Source organism: Prionailurus bengalensis, chromosome A1 (genome assembly GCF_016509475.1).
Source record: "Prionailurus bengalensis isolate Pbe53 chromosome A1, Fcat_Pben_1.1_paternal_pri, whole genome shotgun sequence".
Lineage (NCBI taxonomy): Eukaryota > Metazoa > Chordata > Mammalia > Carnivora > Felidae > Prionailurus > Prionailurus bengalensis.
In genome coordinates, this window is record NC_057343.1 from 152,112,853 (window position 1) to 152,133,890 (window position 21,038).

A 21,038-nucleotide genomic window follows, 5' to 3' on the forward strand; every position below is an offset into this window, starting at 1 on the left:
CAAGAGCATTATTATTTTTTTTTTTAATTTTTTTTTTCAACGTTTATTTATTTTTGGGACAGAGAGAGACAGAGCATGAACGGGGGAAGGGCAGAGAGAGAGGGAGACACAGAATCGGAAACAGGCTCCAGGCTCTGAGCCATCAGCCCAGAGCCTGACGCGGGGCTCGAACTCCCGGACCGCGAGATAGTGACCTGGCTGAAGTCGGACGCTTAACCGACTGCGCCACCCAGGCGCCCCATCAAGAGCATTATTTTTAAAAAAGAAACGAATCTTCAAATTTGATATGTAAAAATCCACTGTGGTAATTATGACAAATATGAATACATTTTTAGGCCCATTTCTTCTTTTAGACTTTGGGGAATAAATATAAGTGTGATTTATAGGGACTAGTAGAAGTCTTTTAAAGATACATAAGCAAAAATGAACATTAAAATTAAGCAGAAATTTACTAAACCCTTTTTTCACAAAATCATTTTTCCCCCTTTTCCTTGGAAGCCTCAACACTGAAAGTTTAAATCTGTCTGGAATATACTAATTCTTTCTTCATTTTTCAGTATTATCTATTGAAAAGCAATTATATACTTGGTTTAACAGAGGACTGGGCAGAGTTACTGAGCTAATCACAGTAAGAACTATTTTAATTATATTTTATAGTAACCTAAGAAGAATTTTTAATGTATTTCAAGAATATTATTTTTCTGAGCTCCTTCATAAAGAAAAACCCTGCTTTTCTGAAGAAATGAAATTACTAATTATAAAGTTAAATACTGGCTCGTGTTGCTTCAAGTAATTTTAAAATAGTAACAAGAAAGATCTACCCCCTTTCCGTTCACAAGCTTTGCACTTAAAAAAAAAAAACAACAAAAAAAACCCAGCACACATTGCCTAGCTCTCTGTCAGTCTGGACAACTTGCAAGTGCTTTCTCACTAGGTAGTAAGTTTACTGATCGACTCTGTGGTTATTGGTTTAGGGGTAAAATATGTTTTTAGTTTTAGGCTGAATGTTTAGTTCTCAATTGGTGTCTCTCATAGTGAACATTTATGCTCTGGATTCTAAAATCCACGGTTCCACGGTTCTTTACTTTTGAAATGCACTCCTCAGATTTTATATTGAAAAACTAATCTTGGTGTGAATTTGAGAACACAGTTAGATTAAATGCCTCCTTTTCACATTTTAACCTAGACCAGCGCTGTTGCATGGAACTTTCCATGATGATCACTGCATTTTACATCTTCCGTGTCCCATTCAGCAGTCACTAGTTGCATGTGGCTACTGAGCCCTTGAAATGTGGCTAGTGCCAATGGGGAAGCGAACTGGACATCTCACCTAATTTTAATTCATTTAAATGTGAATAGTCATGGGGGGCAGAGGGGACTCAGTTGGTTAAGTGTCTGACTCCTAATTTCAGCTCAGGTCATGATCTCACGGTTCATGAGATTGAGCCCCATGTCAGGCTCTGTGCTGACAGCATGGAGCCTGCTTGGGATTCTCTCTCTCTTTATTCCTCTGCTCCTTCCCTGCTCATGTGTTCTCTCTCAAAAAAAAAAAAATTAAAAAATGTGAATAGTCATATGTGGCCAGTGGTTACTGTATTAACACAGATTTGGATTATTTTAGTTTCTTGATTGTGCTTTGAGAAAATTAAGCAAATTTTAACGAACTGTTTCATTGGAGCTATAAAAACATTTTTTTATACTTTAAGTGAGTAACATTATGCTGCATGATAATCACTGGTATATATCCTGTTTTAATTGTTTCCCCCTGTTTATTTATTCTACAAATATATTCTGAGGGCCAAATATTCTGTAGGTAAACAACAGAGATAGGATAGTTCTGGTAAACAACATATGCATAGTCCCTTCCCTCCAGGAGTTTAAAATCCAGTGTGCAACAGGTAATTGGATAACATGGTGCTTTGATGGAGAAAATACAATTCTAACTCTAATACAGAAAAAACACAAGGATGGCTTTCCAAAAGTATAAATTGGGACCTGACCTGAATGAAGGATAAATAAAGGCCAAGAAAAGGCCTAGTAAGGAGTGTTAAAGACAAAACAAATCAGGTTTGGAAAAGCTGAGGAATATAAACATGTTTTGGTGGCCCGAATACAGGATGGCAGCAGTGGGGGAGGGAAACAGCAAAGGGGATTGGCTGGAGAGGAACATATAAACAGGGGCCAGATCATGTATAGCCTTGTGAGCAATCTTAAAAACCAATAGTCCTTGAGGGCCTGGTTTATGTTTGTATCTCTGGGCATTCCAAAGCACATACAAAAATTCAACCAATCTTTATTCAGTGAATGCATGAAAAAATAAAAATACAACAAATGACCAAACAAATAAGAGAATGTGTTTTTATTCTTATGAAAAGTACCTATGATGTATATTAAGGAATATACTTGTTATGATGAGCACTGGGTGTTATATGTGAGTCACTAAATTCCACTCCTGAAACTAATATTACACTATACGTTAACTAACTGGAATTTTAATTAACTAATTAAATTCATTTATGTATTTATTTTTTAACTAACTGGAATTTAAATAAAGACTTGAAACAAACAAAAAGAAGCCTATGGAAAGAGCCACACGCTACCTCATTGCAAAAAATTAAAAAAAATAATAAAAAGGAAAAAGTATGCCTGTATAATAGTAGATACCTACAGGTATGCATAAAAATAACTTCATATACCTATATTTTATAATAAAAATTGGAACCTATTTAATTAGACATCATGAAAGCTCAGGTAAAATAAACATATTTTCATATTTTATATCTATTCCCGAATTTGATCATACAGTTTGTAAAAAAGTCCATTTCTACTATTTGCTGCATTTGTTTTTCAACAAAAATTACACTCACGAAGTTCTACCATACTATGTAAAGGTAGTTAGTTTATTGATAACCTCCAGGAGCACTGCGAAACAATAAAGTTTATAACCTATTAACATCTTTCCAGTCCTAATTCAGCCCTTAATTACTACTGCTAAAGGAAACATTTTTGTGGACAACTGTTCTTAGAAGTCTTTAAATCCAAACAAGGTTCAGATAACAGAAAATAAAATTTTATGTAAACATTATCTCTAACTTTACTCTTTCTCTCTCTTACACATGCACACACACACGCACACACACACACACACACACACGCACACACACACACACACACACACACACACACACTATCTTGCCCATTTGCACATCTAAAAAACAAACCAGTAATGCTCCACTGAGTCAGTTGTGAATCAAATGTTTCTTCTGCGGGAGTTAGGTCCACCTTTTTGATTTCCTAGGGAGCAGCAGAGGACACCATGTTCCATTCCCCTTCCACACTTAGTCACTTGACTATTGTCCCAGACTGGATGAACAGCTCAAGAGAATCACTGAATCACTGAAGGATGACACATTCCCTCCTGGCCAGGTGCTAAGTGACACTCTCATATGGGTTTTGTGGTTAGAAAACATGTGTTGGATACGAAGGTAACCTGTCTGGGACTTCTGTCACTCCAAAGGCCACCTGAAATGGTCTGGTGATCACTGACCTGTTTGAATGAGTTTTGTTAAACTGTTTAGCTTATGTTTTCCTTTCAGTAGCTTGTATTACGTTAATGAGGTTATTATTCCCCTGCCCTCCCTGTTCCCACACTGATTTTTCTATATGTTCTACATCCTTAACAAGAATGCCTGTCTTCTGCTGTTTCAGAATCCCTTGTACAGTGCTGACTGTAAGCTGACATGTGCTAAATTATTGCTAACAGAAAGACAGCCTGTAAGCATGTCCTGTGGGACTTGAATTCTTCAGGTCATCTTGAAGTGCTCAACACCACATCTTCTTCCAGGAATAGAGCCCAACATCAACTGGGAGGGGAGGAAAGGAGCTAAGAGAACCAGAAGTGGAGGAGCTAAGACAGTTGGAAGAGATGAAACGGACAGTTCTTTAATATCATCAGTATCCCTGCTGAATTTCAATGACCTCATAAGCTACTATTTTGAGTAAATGTCCAGTATACCTGTCACATAGTTAAATAAAACGCACTTTCTTCAAAGGAAGCACTTTTAATACAGTAACGGGTTTTGTTGTTTTAAACCAATGGATTAAAAATTTAACACATTTACTAAATCTGGCATATTTATATATTGTATCTAAACAGATATTCAAGCTGAATTATAATATAACAATTAAAAAAACCTATCTCAGTCTGTCTATTAAGTCTTTGTAAGTCTTTGTGCCATTGTAACTGTAGGGCTAATTATCAAGCAAAGACATGATAATTACACAGAGCTTTTTTGCTAAAAGAAGGAATCTTTTACAGCACCCACGCACTGCACAATTTCCTATGACCCTGTAACACTACTCTGGTATGGCCTCAAATTTATATTTTGGTCTAAATGCTGGGAATCATATTATTTCTCTCTTAGTGCCAATCTTTTTTTCTTGTGAGTAAACTGTTTTTGGAGGGTTAAGGGAGAGAGGTAATAGTCCAAATGGGAAATATAAAACTAATGACCCTTCATGAAACATATTATGCTCCTCATTAAACTTACTCAGTTAAATGTATTCCATTAAATTAAAATAAATAGGATTTAAAATTTTACCCAGAAGTAGTAAACTACCTTAACTCCCAACTTTGTGTTAGATTCATTCTTAGAATGGATTCCTCAAGTCCCTGATGTATCCCAGGTTCTTAACTTCCAACACAATTTATGTCTTAGTGCTGCAGAGGTTTTCAAACTTAGTGTGTATAAGAATTACTTGTGAAACCAGTTATAAATGCAGCTCTCCATCCAGATTCCTTCTTCTCCACCAAGTATTTCAAGCATAGTGATTTCAATGAGCTGCACTTTCAAAAATATTCTATCTGGGGGTAATGTAAATTTTATCAAGCTTAGGGATCCCACTTTAATTCTTCTTCCATTATCTGTTATTACTAAACTGGAAAAGCCAAATAGGTGAAGAATGTGTGATTCAGGTAGTTGAGCAGGACTGACTTATATTCTCTTCATTCAAAGAATCAAGCCTTCCCTAGTTTTGGTCTAGGAGCCCCAGAATGCCTTTTCGAGAGATTCAGAGCTTTAATTTACTGATATTAAATGCAAGATAATGGAGCTGCTGCTTCACTCTCTTTTAAAAGTATTGCTTTCTTTTTAAAGTTTATTTATTTTTGAGGTGGGGGGGAGGAGTAGAGGGGGAGGGAGAGTGAGAATCCCAAGCAGGCTCTGTGCCATCAGCATGGAGCCCAATATGGGGCTAGAGCTCCTGAACTGTGAGATCATGACCTGAGCCAAAATCAAGAGTCGAACGCTTAATGGACTGAGCCACCCATGTGCCCCTAAAAGTATTGCTTTTAAATGAATTGTGCTACAAAGGACTTTGAAATTCAATGCCTTCATTTTTAAGATGAGAAAACTTTAGAGAAATAGCTAACTTGTCACACAGCAAGATTGTGCATGACAAGCATTCAAATGCAAGCCCTCTGACTTCCAACCCAGTGCACTTCTCATGGCCTTTAACGATCTCTGGCTCATGGGGCGCCTGGGTGGCTCAGTCAGTTAGGCATCTGACTTCTGCTCAGATCATGATTTTGCAGTTCACGAGTTCAAGTTCCGTGATAGGTTCTGTGCTGATAGCTCAGCCTGGAGCCTGCTTCAGAGTCCGTGTCTCCCTCTCTCTCTATTGTCCTAGACTCTCTCCCCTTCTCGTGCTGTGTCTATCTTTCTCAAAAATAAATAAACATTAAAAAAAAAGTCTGGCTCAGATACCCATCTGTCCAAGAATATGAAAGTCTCGAGAATGTGAAGTTCTCAGTCACCATCAAATCATCCTGACTAATGCTCTCAGAAGATGAATTTTCTAGATTTTTAAACTCCTTTAAGAAAGAAAATTTTAAAAGTCAACAAAATTTTCAACTACTTTACTATATTTCTACTGCATTTCACAGCATGTTAAGGACTGGAGCAGTTTAGATCTAACGACAAATTCCAACTCAACTCTGTGTTACCCTGAAATGTCTGTTGTGATGGTTTTGGTAATGAGATGAGTCTTGAGTATAGAGTTGTTTTGTGTTTGGGACTTATGTTAAGTGTGTGTGAACACACATGCACACACACACACAAAAGCACCTATGAGATTTGACAGTCAACTAGTTCTGTTCATATTAATGTTTGTTTATGTATTTTCACAGTTACATGTACACATGGATAAAATACTATCTGAAATAACAGTAGGTAAGTTTTATAAATAACCTTAAATTTCAGAATCAAGGCAAGCACACAATTAAAATCATGTCAATGAGAAACCAAAGTGACGTTCAGTAAAGCAAATGTGCAAGTATTTTAAACATATACCACATGAAGTCTACTTATTCACTTTTGCTTCTCTGAAATTATTTGCTTAACCTATTAGGCAAAACACTAAAAAAATTGATGAGCTCAACACTTTTAAAAAACTCCCAATAAAGGCAAAGAAACCAGAATCAGTTTCAGGAATTATAACAGGTAAAGAGAAGATGGAAGTGATAGGTTGATTAATTTGGTCAAGATTAGTGCTAGATTTTTTTATAATATAGAACGGTCCAAGTAATGGCAAGAATAACTTGTCCTCTGGCAAACTGACTCTGAATACATACTTTTGTAACACTTATTAATTTTCTATTAATTCTGGAAAAGCAATCACAGTCTAAGAAACCATGGGGAGACAGGGGAGGAAAACAGACAGATGGGGACAGTCTTCATTATACGTCCTTTTTGGTTTAGTATTCAGTGCTTATGAAGGGTACTCTAAGGCGATTTAAACACTGTGTTTAAAGTAAGAAGTGTTTAAAACTGTATGGCAATGCTACTTATGCTAATGAATCAAAAACATAAACAACATTTTTGAGTTTTAATGTGATGCTTATTTACTTTTGGCACAATAAAACGTTTTAAATCTGACTTTGATAAAACACCATGCTAACATTTAGAAATTCATTTCATCAGATTTCTGATTCCCTGTACATGAACAATGCTACACTAAATCATATAATTGGGGGAAAACATTTCTAGCATAATAACTGTCTTTACTTTTGCAGTAAGAATGCATTAGGAAGAATGAATTAGAAAGAAGAGACAAAGTTAAAAATTGAAGTGTAAGGCTGGGGTGAGATCACTTTTTTCTTTTGACTGTGTTGTTAAACTAGTCTATATCTGAAAGAAATTATCAAAAGTATTCTAAAGCCCTCTGTTGGCCACAGTTCCCAAGTCTGGGACAGGACAATTTCTTTGTCTCCACACGGCCGTGGGCAATGATGACTTATGGAGGATGAGGTCAATACACTGACACTGGTGCCTGATTTCTAGAAGGGACCAGGTTTACATTGTCCCTATCACCTATCATTCTAACTTCCGTTTTGTGGGGATAGAAAGGGTGGGGTAACGTTGGGATGATAACCACGGGGACATCTGTGGAGATACAACCAACTTAGGAAAAGGAAGGGGTGTGCGCGCGAGGTTCAGGACCACGCGGCTCCGCCATTATTATTGGTTCGTCAACCACGCATGCACGCTCACCTCCACGATGTCGGAGTTTGTCCGGCTCTCGTGCGGCTCGTTGTACTCCGTGTACTTGAGCAGCACCTTGTCCATGTCGGTGCTGGCATACTGGAACAGCTTGTTGGTGCTGTTGAAGATGATCAGCGCGATCTCACAGTCACAGAGCACGCTCAGCTCGTACGCCTTCTTCATCAACCCAAATTTCCTCTTTGTAAATGTCACCTGGAAAATAGAAAGCAGGCAGGGATTTTTTTTTTTTTTTTTTTTTTTTGGGAAAAGAAAACACATAGGTTTTTTTTTTTCTTTTTTTTTTTTTTTTTAACAGTCTTCTTTTCCTTTGTGAAACAAAGTGTGTCATTGTCAGAGCCCTTGGGCACTAACACATTTGGAAAGAAAACAAATAAATCTAAAACTAATTTCTGCTTAGAATTTGAAAAGTGTGATTTCTAGCTTGTTGCTGAATGTGAAACTGTAAATGCCAGATTTAATGTAGGGGATTTTAATGAAAGTGACCAGAGAACTATTCATGTTTTTTGGAGCAATTTAAGATTTAAGAAAATTAATTTCAGCATGGTTAACATCATTCCCAATTATAAGTCTGGAGCTTATTTTTGACCACTTAAAGACTGAACATAGCATTTTAGATGTGTGTTGAGAAAGTCTTTGTGTGTGTGTGTTCAAAAATTCTTAAAATTGTTTAGTTTCTTGCCATTTAATTGAAAACATTCGAAGGGATAGGACTATGCTTTCAGACAGTATTATATTCTGTTTTCTAGAACTACAGCAGAAAGTTGGGAAGTATGTTAGCCATAATACTGTTAGGGGTCTGTTTTCAATCTTTTGTGTATCTTTCTTCCTCTCTCAGGCCAGAAACTGTATTGTTATCTTTGCCTTTTTCTTCTTTTAATCTAATCTATTACCAAGTCCCACAATTCCTTCCCTTGAAATGTTTCTCAGGTTCACACTTTCTTGTCTATTTCCCAGGCGGCTCTATCATTCCTGTCCTTATCGGTTTCCTGTCCTAGATGATCTCCCTGTCTGAAATCATTCCCTCCTCAATTCATCCCCGGTCTTCAAAACCCCACTCTTTACACTGCCTTTCTCTCCTGATGTGCCCTCTGCAACAGCTCCCTTTCTCTGACTTCGAATTATTTCCTACCTGGCAGGGCTACCAAATGTAAATAAAAATTTCAGTATTCCCAATTTCATTCCTCTCTTGATTACACTCCAGTCTGCCCACCAAAAACCATGGACATTCTTCACTGTAAGACTTTATATGGTCCAGCATTTCCCAGCAAGTCTTCTGTGGAATATCATTTCTACAAAATACCCCATAAGATACCCCATAAGACAAAACGTTTAGCGGCCCAATGCATTTGGGAAATGAAGCACACTGAAAGATTTAAGGCTGAAAATGTCTTTTAAACTATTTAATCTGCTGCCCAAACCTATTGCTGACAGAATGTTTGTTTCTCTGCTTATTTATTTATTTATTTATTTATTTACAGGGGCACTTATTATCATTTTTTAAGGCTAGGTTTTTGAGGCATATGCTCCAGGAAATGCTGACTAAATCAACTTAGCTTATTTTTATTTATTTTTCTTGTATGCATTGATGTATGTATGCATTTATGTATGCTCCATGCTTAGTGTGGAGCCCAACATAGTGCTGGAACTCATGGCCCTGAGATCAAGGCCTGAGCTAAGATGGAGATTCAAACACTGAATTGACTCACCCAGGTGTACCTAATTCAGCTGATTTTTAAAGGGACTATTTAAGTTTTTTTCTTGCTTTCTAATCCAACCCATCTTGCAGAGGCCAGCTCAGTTCCATCTAATACCTATTTGTGCGTAATTCCCAAATTTAGATTCCCAATCCTTGCTTTTTTTTTTCCATCTGCAGACACCCAGTGGATCTCCTCCAGTCCTACGTCTATCTGAACGTCATAGTAATCTCTCAAACCTTCAAAGCTTAAGCCCATTATTTTCATCCTCGAATCTGCTCCCCGTTTTGGACTGGCCATCTCACAATAAACTCAATCACCCAAACTAGAGACCTCAGAGTGAACTTTGAATCCTGCTCCATCCCACACACCTAAATAAATGTGTTGACAGGAACTGTGGGTGAGCAGACAGAAAACCTGACCTCCTGGTCCCCTCAGTCCTCCACACTTTGTTAATACTAACTGTTTTACCTATTACCCTTTATATTTTCCTTAATAGCATTTATCACATTTTATAATTTGTTTATTTTTGTGTGTGATCATTTATTTAATGTCTGTCTCCTTCTCTACAGTGCATGTTCCACAAGGCCATATGCCATTTGTATTTGTTCACTGTTGAATGCCCAGTGCTTGGAACAGCAGACACATATGGGCTCATGATAAAAATCTACAGTATAAAACTCAAACAAGGAAAACTCTATGTGAAGTTTTTAGAAATATCAAATTGATGGACGCTATCTAAAATTATGTGATAGCTTTTCCCATGAAATATTTTTGGCAACTCATAAGCAGAATTAAAAAAAATCTATACTTAATGATTATATTGTTTTTATCACATTTGCATTAAAGGCAGCATGGTAGAAAGGGAAGAACATGGGGCTTGGATTCAGAGGACCCGGATTTGAATGTGGAATTTGCTATTTACTAGTAATGAGAAATTCTCTTAATTTCTTTCAGTTGAATTTTTCTCTGAGTTTGATTTTTCATCTGCAAAACGGAGAGAATGCCTACTCTTAAGAGTTGCTGTGAGGACTGTATAAAATAAACACATGTACAGTATTAAGCACAGTACTTAACACTGAAGCTCAAAAGAACTACTTCTCATTCCTCACTTGGTTGATTTACACAAGAAGAAGAAGAGCTTACGAAGTATGTCTATGTTGGTGACTAGAAGAGTCTACTGATTAAGGCTATTTGAAGATCTTATTATGCCTAATACAAAGATAAAGCTGAACTATGGAATCCGTACTGATCTTTGGAAAATACATATTTATCAGCCCACATCAGCTAGTCAATTATCTACTCAGGTATGTTATTTACATTTCAACTTGGGACAATTTTTCTTTGTAAAAATTGCCAGTGTCTCACCTTTTGTTTTATGTTTATTGACTGTCTTTCTAAAGCGCTTCTAATAAAATATAGCTAGTGTTTTATTTCATATCTAGTTATACTACTTTAGATACTTTTATTCTAGTACATTCAGATGAGTCATGATTCATATTAATAATGAGGTAAATAAAGACTATTTCTTTGAGGGGCACCTGGGTAGCTCAGTTCATTAAGTGTTGGACTTTTGGTTTTGGCTCAGGTCATGATCTCACAGTTTGTGAGTTCGAGCCCTGTGTTGGGCTCTGCACGGACAGTGTGGAGTCTGCTTGGAATTCTCTCTCTCCCTCTCTCTCTGCCCCTCCCTCGCTCTCTGTCAGTCTCTCTCTCTCTCTCTCTCTCAAAAAAAAGGCTATCTTTTTGGAATGGATAAAGAATCATAATAATTAATTACATAGACATACAAAATATCTTTTAACATTTATTTTAGATGAAATTCGGTTGTGCAAATGTACTTGCACGTGGGTATTTTATTTAGTGAAACAGTGTACAGAGTAGGTTCAATGCAGACGGCACTGGCCCAAAATACTTTCATATATCTAAAACCACTTTTAATCAGACTTTCATAACCACAAACTGTAGGTGGAATGTCTCAATACAGTATGGTTTCTGTTGTACTCAAACCTCAGAATTTAGCACGTTACAACACTCGCCATCAAAGTACGTTTCAGCACAGAAATATCACTAAAGCTACTATTTGTGTTTACTTTGAGTTACTCCTCAACTTTTGTGTAAGCAAGTAGGCTAGTGGATAATGCATACTTATTTAATAATACCTGTCAAAAGAGTCAGTGCATATAGCTTCTTTTCATTAAAACTGCAAGCTGAAATGGTGCTGACTGTATTAAAGCATTTAAGAAAATATCTTCAAAATCTACTCTTAATTGCTCTAAATTTAATTCTGTATTATGTTCATGCTCTTCATAGCATACTCAAAATGTATTTTATAATGCTTTTTCTCATTGTGCATAGTTAGATAAAACTGTTTTTTACGCATTAAGCTTTCTAAAGAGACCCGGGATATTACTCTTCGTTTAAAATATGCCACTCAATGACAAAGATTGCAATTCAGAGCTTTTATACTTAAATATAATAATGTATTGTAATGATTACATTTTCATAACTTGACAATAATTTGTGACGGGGACAAGTCCATTTCTATTTAAATAACATATTTGTAACCTTAGGTGAGATGGAAAACTGTTTTTATAAGTGGTTAGGCAAAGAGATGCTCTTTTCCAGTGTTCTACATCAATCAAGGTGCACTGACAAGAGAATAAAGCCGGTAGTGTTTAGTGGACATTGTAACTCGGCATTTAGTTTTCAGAATTAAAGAGATTTAATATGTAATATATGCATGGAAAACAAAATTAGTCTGTAAGCAATGACCATTTTATGTTTTTTTCTTTACTTCTGGAAACAGCCTCAAATATAATGGTGATGTTGTAGTAAGAGGTTTCAGTAACTTCGAGTTTTAAATCCTAGCATATGGGCAAGCATCACACATCTTACATTTACAATTACTTTAGAAATTACTAGGTATGAATCAGGAATTGAAATTAGAATTTGAAATTGAGAAAAGTCACATTCATTAAACATACAGATCCATACAACTCAGTTATAAAGAAATTTGGTAAATCTATTCATAGAAACAAAAATAATTCAAGCAATTTTGAATGAACATTTTCTATATGCCAGATGTGAAGTAATATTTATTGACTATTCTCCATGTCAGACATTTGTGCTAGATGCTGGGGCTTCTATTACATATATATCTTCCTGAAGAGTTCACGTCTCTTCCTCACGGCTGGAGAAAAATAGTCATTTACTTCATTAATGCTTAAAAGCGATTTTCTTTATTTGAAAAAAAAATGCACTACTTAGCTAATAGCATTATCTTTTCAGTCATGTGTAATGATTTCACATTTTTATCTAGAGTTGGGTGAATTCAGTTTGTGTTTTCTGACCAACCTTTTCTCTAGACCGAGCAAGAAAAATAACAGTAGATGTTAACCCAATCAGGTGAATATGAAATGAAGCCTACCATATTGGTTATTTCTTATCTTGCTCTTAGTGAAAGATGATTGTGGCATTATGCCCCTCCCCATTTCCATCTGGTTGCTGGCAGGCTCCCATCAAGCTGCAAGGTTTCAATTAGTGTAAATGCCAATTTCTTCTACGAAGCTTTCATTGTTACATTCAGATAGAACTCATTTTTCCCTCATGGTGGTCCTCTAGAACTTTTTACAAACCTTTACCATAAGACTTATTCTAATATTATAGAGTTTGTTGTTTAGGAGTCTGCCTCTCCTATTGGCTTTGAGTTCTCCAAAGATCCTGTCTTGGGCTTCATACAAACTAGGCAGTGGACACTCAAAGAACATTTGCTGAGCTGGTGGATTATGGAATGGAAATAGTCTATTTTAAAGTCTGAATGTTTAGTGTGTGGCCAAATTGGATGAAAAAGATGAGGTTCTAAAGAAATTGTGGCATGAAGTCAAAGACCCTCTCCCTTTTTTGTAGAAATACGATAACTTTGTTTTATAGCTTTTGAGCTAAAATAGCTTTTGCAAAGATTAAGCTCATTTAGATTTTTTAAAAAGTATTTCAACAGGATCTGCTACAGGGGTTTTATTGTTTTGTTTGCTACCTTTCAAATTAACCACTTGAAGGTTTGAACACTTAAGGTTTTAGAGGAAGAAACCAAGTTTCAATTATGTTCGTTTCTTATAAAGCTTGTTTTTATAAGATTTCAATAAAAATTTGCTCCCGAGAGAAAAATAATAAAGTCTAAACGTGTCAATATAATTTTCTGCTAAAAGTAGATACTTTTTTTTACTTGACTTTTTGACAATTTAATCTCTCAAAAATAATAGATTTTGGATATATGTATTTGTTTTACTAAAAAGTTCACCTGTTAGTGACAGGAATATTGAGACAAAGACTTACACCACTTTGGAATCTTAGAGAAGCTAGAGAGTGTCTAGAGAGAAATACACGTGTACATATGCTCTAGATTTCAAGAAAAAATATATCAAAAAGTTCAGAGAAAAATGGTCTTTATTCCTTTCCTAGATGATTCATCATGAAGGATGGAAAAGTGTGAAGATAAAAATTTAATTTTATAGTCACAAGATACAGAGATAAAGGGAGAGGATCTGCAAAATGCATTCTTTGAGCAAAAATTCACTGACCTTTCCAATGAGCTAAGATTTTCAAAAAACATGTATTTGGTAAAGAAAGTATTCAACGAAGTCCTCATCACGGTATTATAGAATTGATACTAGCTGGTAGTAATTTTTATCATTGGATTAGATGAAGATGTCGAAGGCATGCTTATAAGGTCTGCATATAAAAATAAATCTGGTAGAGTGTCTATCCATAGCCGCCTCTACAGACTAGAAAGCTGGTCACAAACAATACGATGAAAAAGTTATTTTTAAAGTCTTTGTTCATATTTTTTAAAAAAACAATTCTGGAAGCTCAGGTTGGAGGAAAATTAATGTGGTGGCTGATATGGGGGAAAGGATCTAAAGTTGTAGTGTTCCAGAGTGGGAATTAATTATTCTAATGATCTTTTTGTTAGTACTAATTAATCTTTGGCACTGTATGCAGTTCTGAGAATTACATTTTACCATGACACTGACAAAATCAGTGTCTATAGGATGGCAAATAGGTTGATGTAGGATGTAAGAATAATTTTGCATTAGAAATCATTAAGGGAATCTGGAATGTTCAATCAAGAGAAATAGAGTTAAAAGTGATTTGCTAAACACTTTCCAAGATCTGAAGATTTCTGGCCATGTAAAGAGGCGGATGAGTTATTCTGTTTTACTCTACATATTAGAAAGCATTGCTGAAAATCTTTTAAAGAGGCTCAAAATAGAACATCTAGGGAGGAGAACTATCAAAGAGTGGATCTAGTCTGACAAAGTAGGAAGCAGTTCATTCCTGAGAATGTTTAAGTAGAGCTGCATACCAAGGAAGGTACAGAAGGTATTCCTGAATTAAGCAGAAGCTGGACCAGAGACCTTTAAAATATTTATTTCAGATTTTAGATGTTCAGATTCTATGCCTAGATAGCACACGCTTCTAGGTCAAGGGGAAAATTTGACTGAATGGTAATATGGTTGAAAACAAGAATCTATTTCTGTAATTTCATTCTATAAAATGCCTGTGTTTTGGTTACCCAATTTCATCAATATATTATCATAATCACCTCTAATTTCCATATTCCAAGAAGTAAAACAGGGTCACTTTCTTTTTATAGTTAGATGAGAAACAAAGACTGTAAAGAATTTGAGTTACAATATTAAATTATGGACAGTGCTGAAAATGCACAGAAAAATAATTGTCCAGATTGATAAAATAGAAAATTCACACTATTAAGATATTTTTAAAGAAGTAGTATATATGCATCATTACTGGGGTAGTGTGGTATAGAAGCAAAAATATAGGAATTGAAAATCAAGTCGGAGCTCTGCCATTTATGAGCTGTGTGCTCTTGGGTAAATTGTTTAACTTATCTGAGTCCTGGTTTCTTCAACCACAAAGTGGAGGTTATAATGGACATCTTGCAGAGTCATGAGAGTTCACCGAGGGCCATAATAAAAGTGTAAGTGACTTGTTGACTGTGAAACACTTTACAAGGCAGGTAGTATTTTTTCTCTGATGCATCAGGCTCAGTTAGTTCTTGTTACATATGGTAAAAGACTGCTGTCCTAGAACCTGCCAACTTGGGTTAACATTATTATGTCTAGGCTAGAGTTTCTCTCTCAACTAGACCTTGAACTTTCCATGGAAGCTCAGAACTTCTCTTTTCCAATCTTATGTCCTGAAGTCCCAGAACAAAACTTGGCTAAATATTTGTTGAACGAATGAAAGGATAGATGCATGGAGCAATTACACCTTTTTTGCCACCCAAAATGAATGGCTAAAAATGAATTTCAGTGCATGCTCAAACTATGTTAATAGGACATAGGAAATTTGCCACCGAGAGGAAAATTTCACATAGTTCTTTTTCTTTTTTGCCATGTTAACTTATGGGGAAAATATGCTTTTGGTAAAACTGAAATTCAGGACAGAAATTGGAGTGGGCCAAATTTTGTGTATGGGTTTGTTGGTGAAATTATCATATTTCTTATGATTGTTTTTTTGGTAAGTGTTGACTTCATTTGGTGACTTTTTTTCTAAGAAGTTAAAGACTTTATAATAAGTTATCTCACCACATTTGACGGTATCGCTTTTAAGTTACCATACGGCACAGCTTACCATCCCCATTTCTCAGATGATATTTTTGTAAACGAAGACATAAAGTGTCACAAAACTAGTCCTTGGATGAGCTAGAAATACAACCCTTTTCACACAAAATTCATCCTTCTTTCCTCTAGTTGTTTTTCCCTCTTCTAGCTGGCCATGCATTTCAGGGGCTGACGGGCGGCACAGTATGAATCCCATCAACTGTTCACTGAGCAGTGTACAGGCACATTAAGAATTGTCAGCAATTCTGATGAGTACAAGCAGAATAGTGCATGAACTATTAATTCATGTAAGGATAGCTTTCTAGGTTAAAGTAAAAAAATAATAATACAGAAATTGAGAAGAAGTTGGCTTCTATGTTCTCACAATAAACCAAAGCTCCTTTTGTGTGGGTGCTTCAGCCACTTCTGCCCTCAGGACCTCCAGCCATTCCCACTAAAGCCAGTGAGAACCACATGCATGCACCAGTGGGCACACACTAGTTCTATATTTATGGATGTTTATTTAAATTTCACAAAATGAGAAATATTTTGGTTGGTAGCAAATACAGCTCTGTTTACAGCCAGAATAAAAAAGGTAGGACTCTGATTTACACACAGGCAATGTAAATATCAAGTTCTAAAAACAGAGGACAAGACCTATATCATTTCCTACAGGGTAGGGATATTAGTGTGATTACTGTGTAATGGAAGGGGCATTTAATAATGAGTCTCCCGGCCACATGTGTGCCTGCTCCGTTCACCCTCCCAATCTGGGCTCTGTTCACGTAAAGTTACCTCAGGAGAACTTTCCTGCCATATAAACTGTGAGAGTCCTCGTATCTTACAGGAGTTCTGAAAAATTGAAAGAAAAGACCTTTGGAAACAGCAGCTACTCACATCTCTGAGAATAACTGAGTCCTGAACTCTAGAACCTTCGATGCATTGCTAAGGAAAGCAACAATAACTTTATCTATGGGTCCCTGATACTTCTTTCCACCACCCAGAACACTGTCAGCTGAATCTTAATTGAACTGCTCAATGAGTGGAAAACTTTTTGTTCAGTTCTTTAATTCATAAAGTGACATTAGTTTCTTTGTTTTACAACGTATTTGGGACTAATATACCCAACTAATTCTACTTTCAAAGTTTTGAAGCTTTATCTTTTTGTTGTTGTTGTTGTCCAAGAGTCACGAGAAATATAACCCGCATCCTATGAAAATATTTTAGATTTAGATCCATTCCGCCTTACTCCCAACATAGTTTCTCAGTTTCCTCCTGGTTAAGGAAATGGAGCGACTAATGAAGGACAAGATGGACAGTTCATAGATACAATGCGCTCTCTAATCCAGAGCCACGAAGTCTTCCTATGTGTTTAATGGGTTAGGGATGGAGTCAAGAGTCTGCAACGACAATCTCTAATTGAAAAAAAGGGAAATGCCCTCTTAAATGCTCTTTTTCTTCCCCTGGCTTGTTCTGACAGTAAGTAATGGTACAACTGTTCTACACTATTCCTCTTCAATTTTATTTTGTTTAATTCAGTCTGTCATTAGAAAGGCTTGCGAGCTTTAGGCTTGATGATTACTCTCGGTGGGAGGAAGTAATGCCACTGCAGACTCATGTTAGACAAGCGCTCCTTTATACAATGACGGGGCCTGCCATCGTAAATGAAAGGCTCTTTAAAGAGCAGTGAGGGACTCTTTTAAGCAGACTGCTACCATGTGCTTGTAACCCTCCAGCACAACTTGCGAGGATGAGACAGCAATGTGTTCTGCTGCAAAGAGGACTATTGTCCTCGTTGGCCTCAAGCGCATTGAGCCGCGTTTCACTGCAGTGTAGCAGGATTTCCAAAGGGTTTGCAAGGAGTAGTTCCTAAAATTCTGAACAGAATAAAAGAATGAAAACAGGGGTTTGAGAGTGTGGAATTTAGAACTCTACCATCTCCTCACCCTAAGCCAACCCCCAAGCCCCAAAATAAAATTTAAAATTTTGTGCACTGCACTCTGTTTTGAGGAAAAATAATAAACAATGGGTTAGATCACAGTTAAATAGTTGAATGTATATGAATAAACTTGAATGTTTATTCACGGACTCACAGGGTCTGGGTTTTAAAACTTGTGATAGCTAATTTCTGATACATCTGTCTCCAGGAGGAAAAGGAAGAAAGATGATCTACAATTATTAAAATTACCAGGATTTAAAAGATTTTGTTGTAGTCCATTTTTAAGCCTAAAAATGTTCTGGATTTTAAAGAGATGACTATAACACAGTATGTTTTTAATTTTTTATATGTGCTATTCAGGTCTCCTTGGTTCATTAAAAGGCTGATTTATGTTCTAAATTCAATCTGTAAATGCAGCCATAAAATAAATACCTCTATCTACTTCTCTATACTCCATATACGTACAAAATATTTGAATATGAGACAAATTAAATAAACCAGATTAATATTTTGGGGGCAAAAACATGTTTACTAGTTTAACAAAGCCAAAATGTACCTAAGGTAAAGGTCAAAGACTACTTCATTCCCTGCTGAGCAAATGCTCAGGAAGCACATTTGTCTACGTTTCCTGTCATAACAGGAAGAGTGTAACTTCTTCCTTTCCACGATGGCTTCAGTTTTACCTCCTAACTCCAATATTTTCTCCCTCAGGGCCTTCCAAATCAATCCTCACAAGACAGAAGGCAGGAGGCTGTCTCCGTTGTAGTTTCCAAACAGTTGCGTTTGTTGAAATGTTATTTAAATGTTAGTGATTTCTTAAGCTAAACTGTTCCAACTTAAAATTAAAAGTCAAATTTCCAAACATTTAGAGTGGATCTCTTATTCCTATTAGTGGTTCAACATATTTCAAAAGAAATGCAAATATATATTCCATATTATGCAATTTCATTTACTTCAAGTTAATTACGTTATTTTTCTTTTTAGACCAAAGTTATTATTCTGGGGGTGGGGAGGGAGAGTTGCCATATTGTCTTCAATAAGAGTATGTGGGGGATGTAAACTTTAAAAATACTTGCATCAAATTTTTGAAAGAGCTTATTTTAAAAGAATCAATTATAATGTTAGAGGAAGTCTAGACTGCAAAGGACAGAGCTTTTGAGAAAATTAGCAATACGTTCTTTAATCTACAGTTTGGAAGAAACCTCTGGGTTTATGTGGTCTATTTATAATGTTAATATTTTTAGGGTTGGTTTCTTAGTAATACAATGTCACACACTTTGGTTTGTGCATTTGCAAAACAAAAGGTGACTTATTGCAAACAGAATGGGGTGTGCTTGCATTCACAGAGGTGGAAGGTGCCATTCAATGCCAACTCTCTACACAAACTGATGAAGATACAATGAACACAAACGTGGGAATTTCTCTAAATTATAGTTTTAAATGAAAATTGAATGAGATATACAAACTAGAACTGAAACACCAAGACGTCTTGAAGCCCTCCAGTTTGTGCAGATTGTTACTGTATTCCTTGTGAAAATTTTGGCACCTCTTGTATTCCCTATCAAAGGAAACCTAATGAATGAATTTGATGGCAGTTGAGACAATACTTCTCTGGTAGTCAAGGAATAGAGTTAGTGGATATAAATATAAAATAGCTCACATGTATGGGATGTATAGTAAATGTGTGGCGCACTATTTCTGTTTCACCCATATACTGGGGAGACCATTTGTGAACTGTTTTTAAATTGCTAGGAACAGAACAGAAATGAGTGGCCTGATGTCATAGCTGCTCAATGTACATCGGAACACTCTAGATACCTCTTTGATTTGGAAACTCACAAAATACATTTTTTTTCCTTCTGGTTTCCTTTTTCAGTATCTTCAATCACCAGTAATTCCAGCTCTCTGAACAAAAACTTTTCCCCCTGGTGATTTTAAGATTAATGAAAGAATGATTTAACTTAAATGCTGGGGAACCTTTAAGTAGGAGCCCACAGGATGCATCAATATACCTATAATTCAATTCTGAAATGTTTTATGCCCTAATTCATTACTATGATACACTCTAATTATTTATTGATACCAAGTTTAGGGAGGCAGTTTAGCTGTTAAGAAATGATACTGAGAATAAAAAAGGCTTAATAATCACCAATATCAGTTATCTGTGAATTTATTTTAGATTTAAATCAACATTTCTGTGATTTTTTTAAAACTTTAAAAAAATGCTTTTATTTATTTTTGAGAGAGAGAGAGAGACTGTGCATGTGCTCATGCAAGGAGGGGGAGCGGCAGAGAGAGGGGGACAGATGATCTGAAGCAGGCTCTGCACTGATAACAGCAAGCCCCATGTGGGGCTCGAACTCACCAACTGGGAGATCATGACCTGAACCAAAGTTAGATGCTCAACCGACTGAGCCATCCAGGCATCCCTATTTAAACTTTTGATTCACTTGATTTAAAACAAGCTTCCAGATATTCATGGACTAACATGTATAACTCTTCGATAGCAATTTAAGTATAATTTCCTCTCAGATACTATATACTTGCTTGGTATGCATACAGGCAATGGACAAATCTGTAAGTTCTGTTCGTGCAGATAACAAAAGAAAAAGTATGACTGGAATAATCTGTTCAACTCATGGTTTAGAATTAATTACAAAGTTATCTTCCTGAAGCCATTTATTTGTCTTTCTAAATTATCAAGTTCCTCACATTTAAAGAGTAGGTTAGTAGGTTTTTACCCTCAGGTTTAGAACTGTAATTAGCCTTTTATTTACTGGCATTCTGGATATCACCTTGAAGGAACATTACAGTACAATTTTCACTGAAATTTTAGCTAAAATTCTAAGAACAGCCTAAAATAGTGGAAAGTAGCAGAACGTAAGGAATAATCTTGTTTCTTTTGAGAGTCATTTGATGAAATCAATAAATCTCTTTTATTCACTTATTTTTTTTTAATTTTTTTAATCTTTATTTATTTTTGAGAGATAGAGACAGTGAGTGAGCAGGGGAGGAGCAGAGAGAGAGGGAGACGCAGAATCTGAAGCAGGCTCCAGGCTCTGAGCTGTCAGCACCGAGCCCGATGTGGGCCTCGAACTCATGAACCATGAGATCATGACCTGAGCTGAAGCCGGACACTCAACCGACTGAGCCACCCAGGCGCCCCTCTTTTATTCACTTTAAAAAAGATTAGATTTCGTTTAAAAACATCCTTATG

General features: G+C 36.1%; 1 protein-coding gene across 31 annotated transcripts in view; it reads right to left on the minus strand.

The window, feature by feature from the left end:
* MEF2C (myocyte enhancer factor 2C) overlaps positions 1–21,038 on the minus strand; it is a 173,117-nt gene that overhangs the window by 69,213 nt on the left and 82,866 nt on the right. For all 31 annotated transcript variants that reach the window (XM_043593273.1, XM_043593272.1, XM_043593334.1 and 28 more), the window contains one exon: positions 7,551–7,754. In XM_043593273.1, coding sequence (XP_043449208.1) covers positions 7,551–7,754 — 204 coding nt within the window. The remainder of the gene's footprint in view (positions 1–7,550; positions 7,755–21,038) is intronic.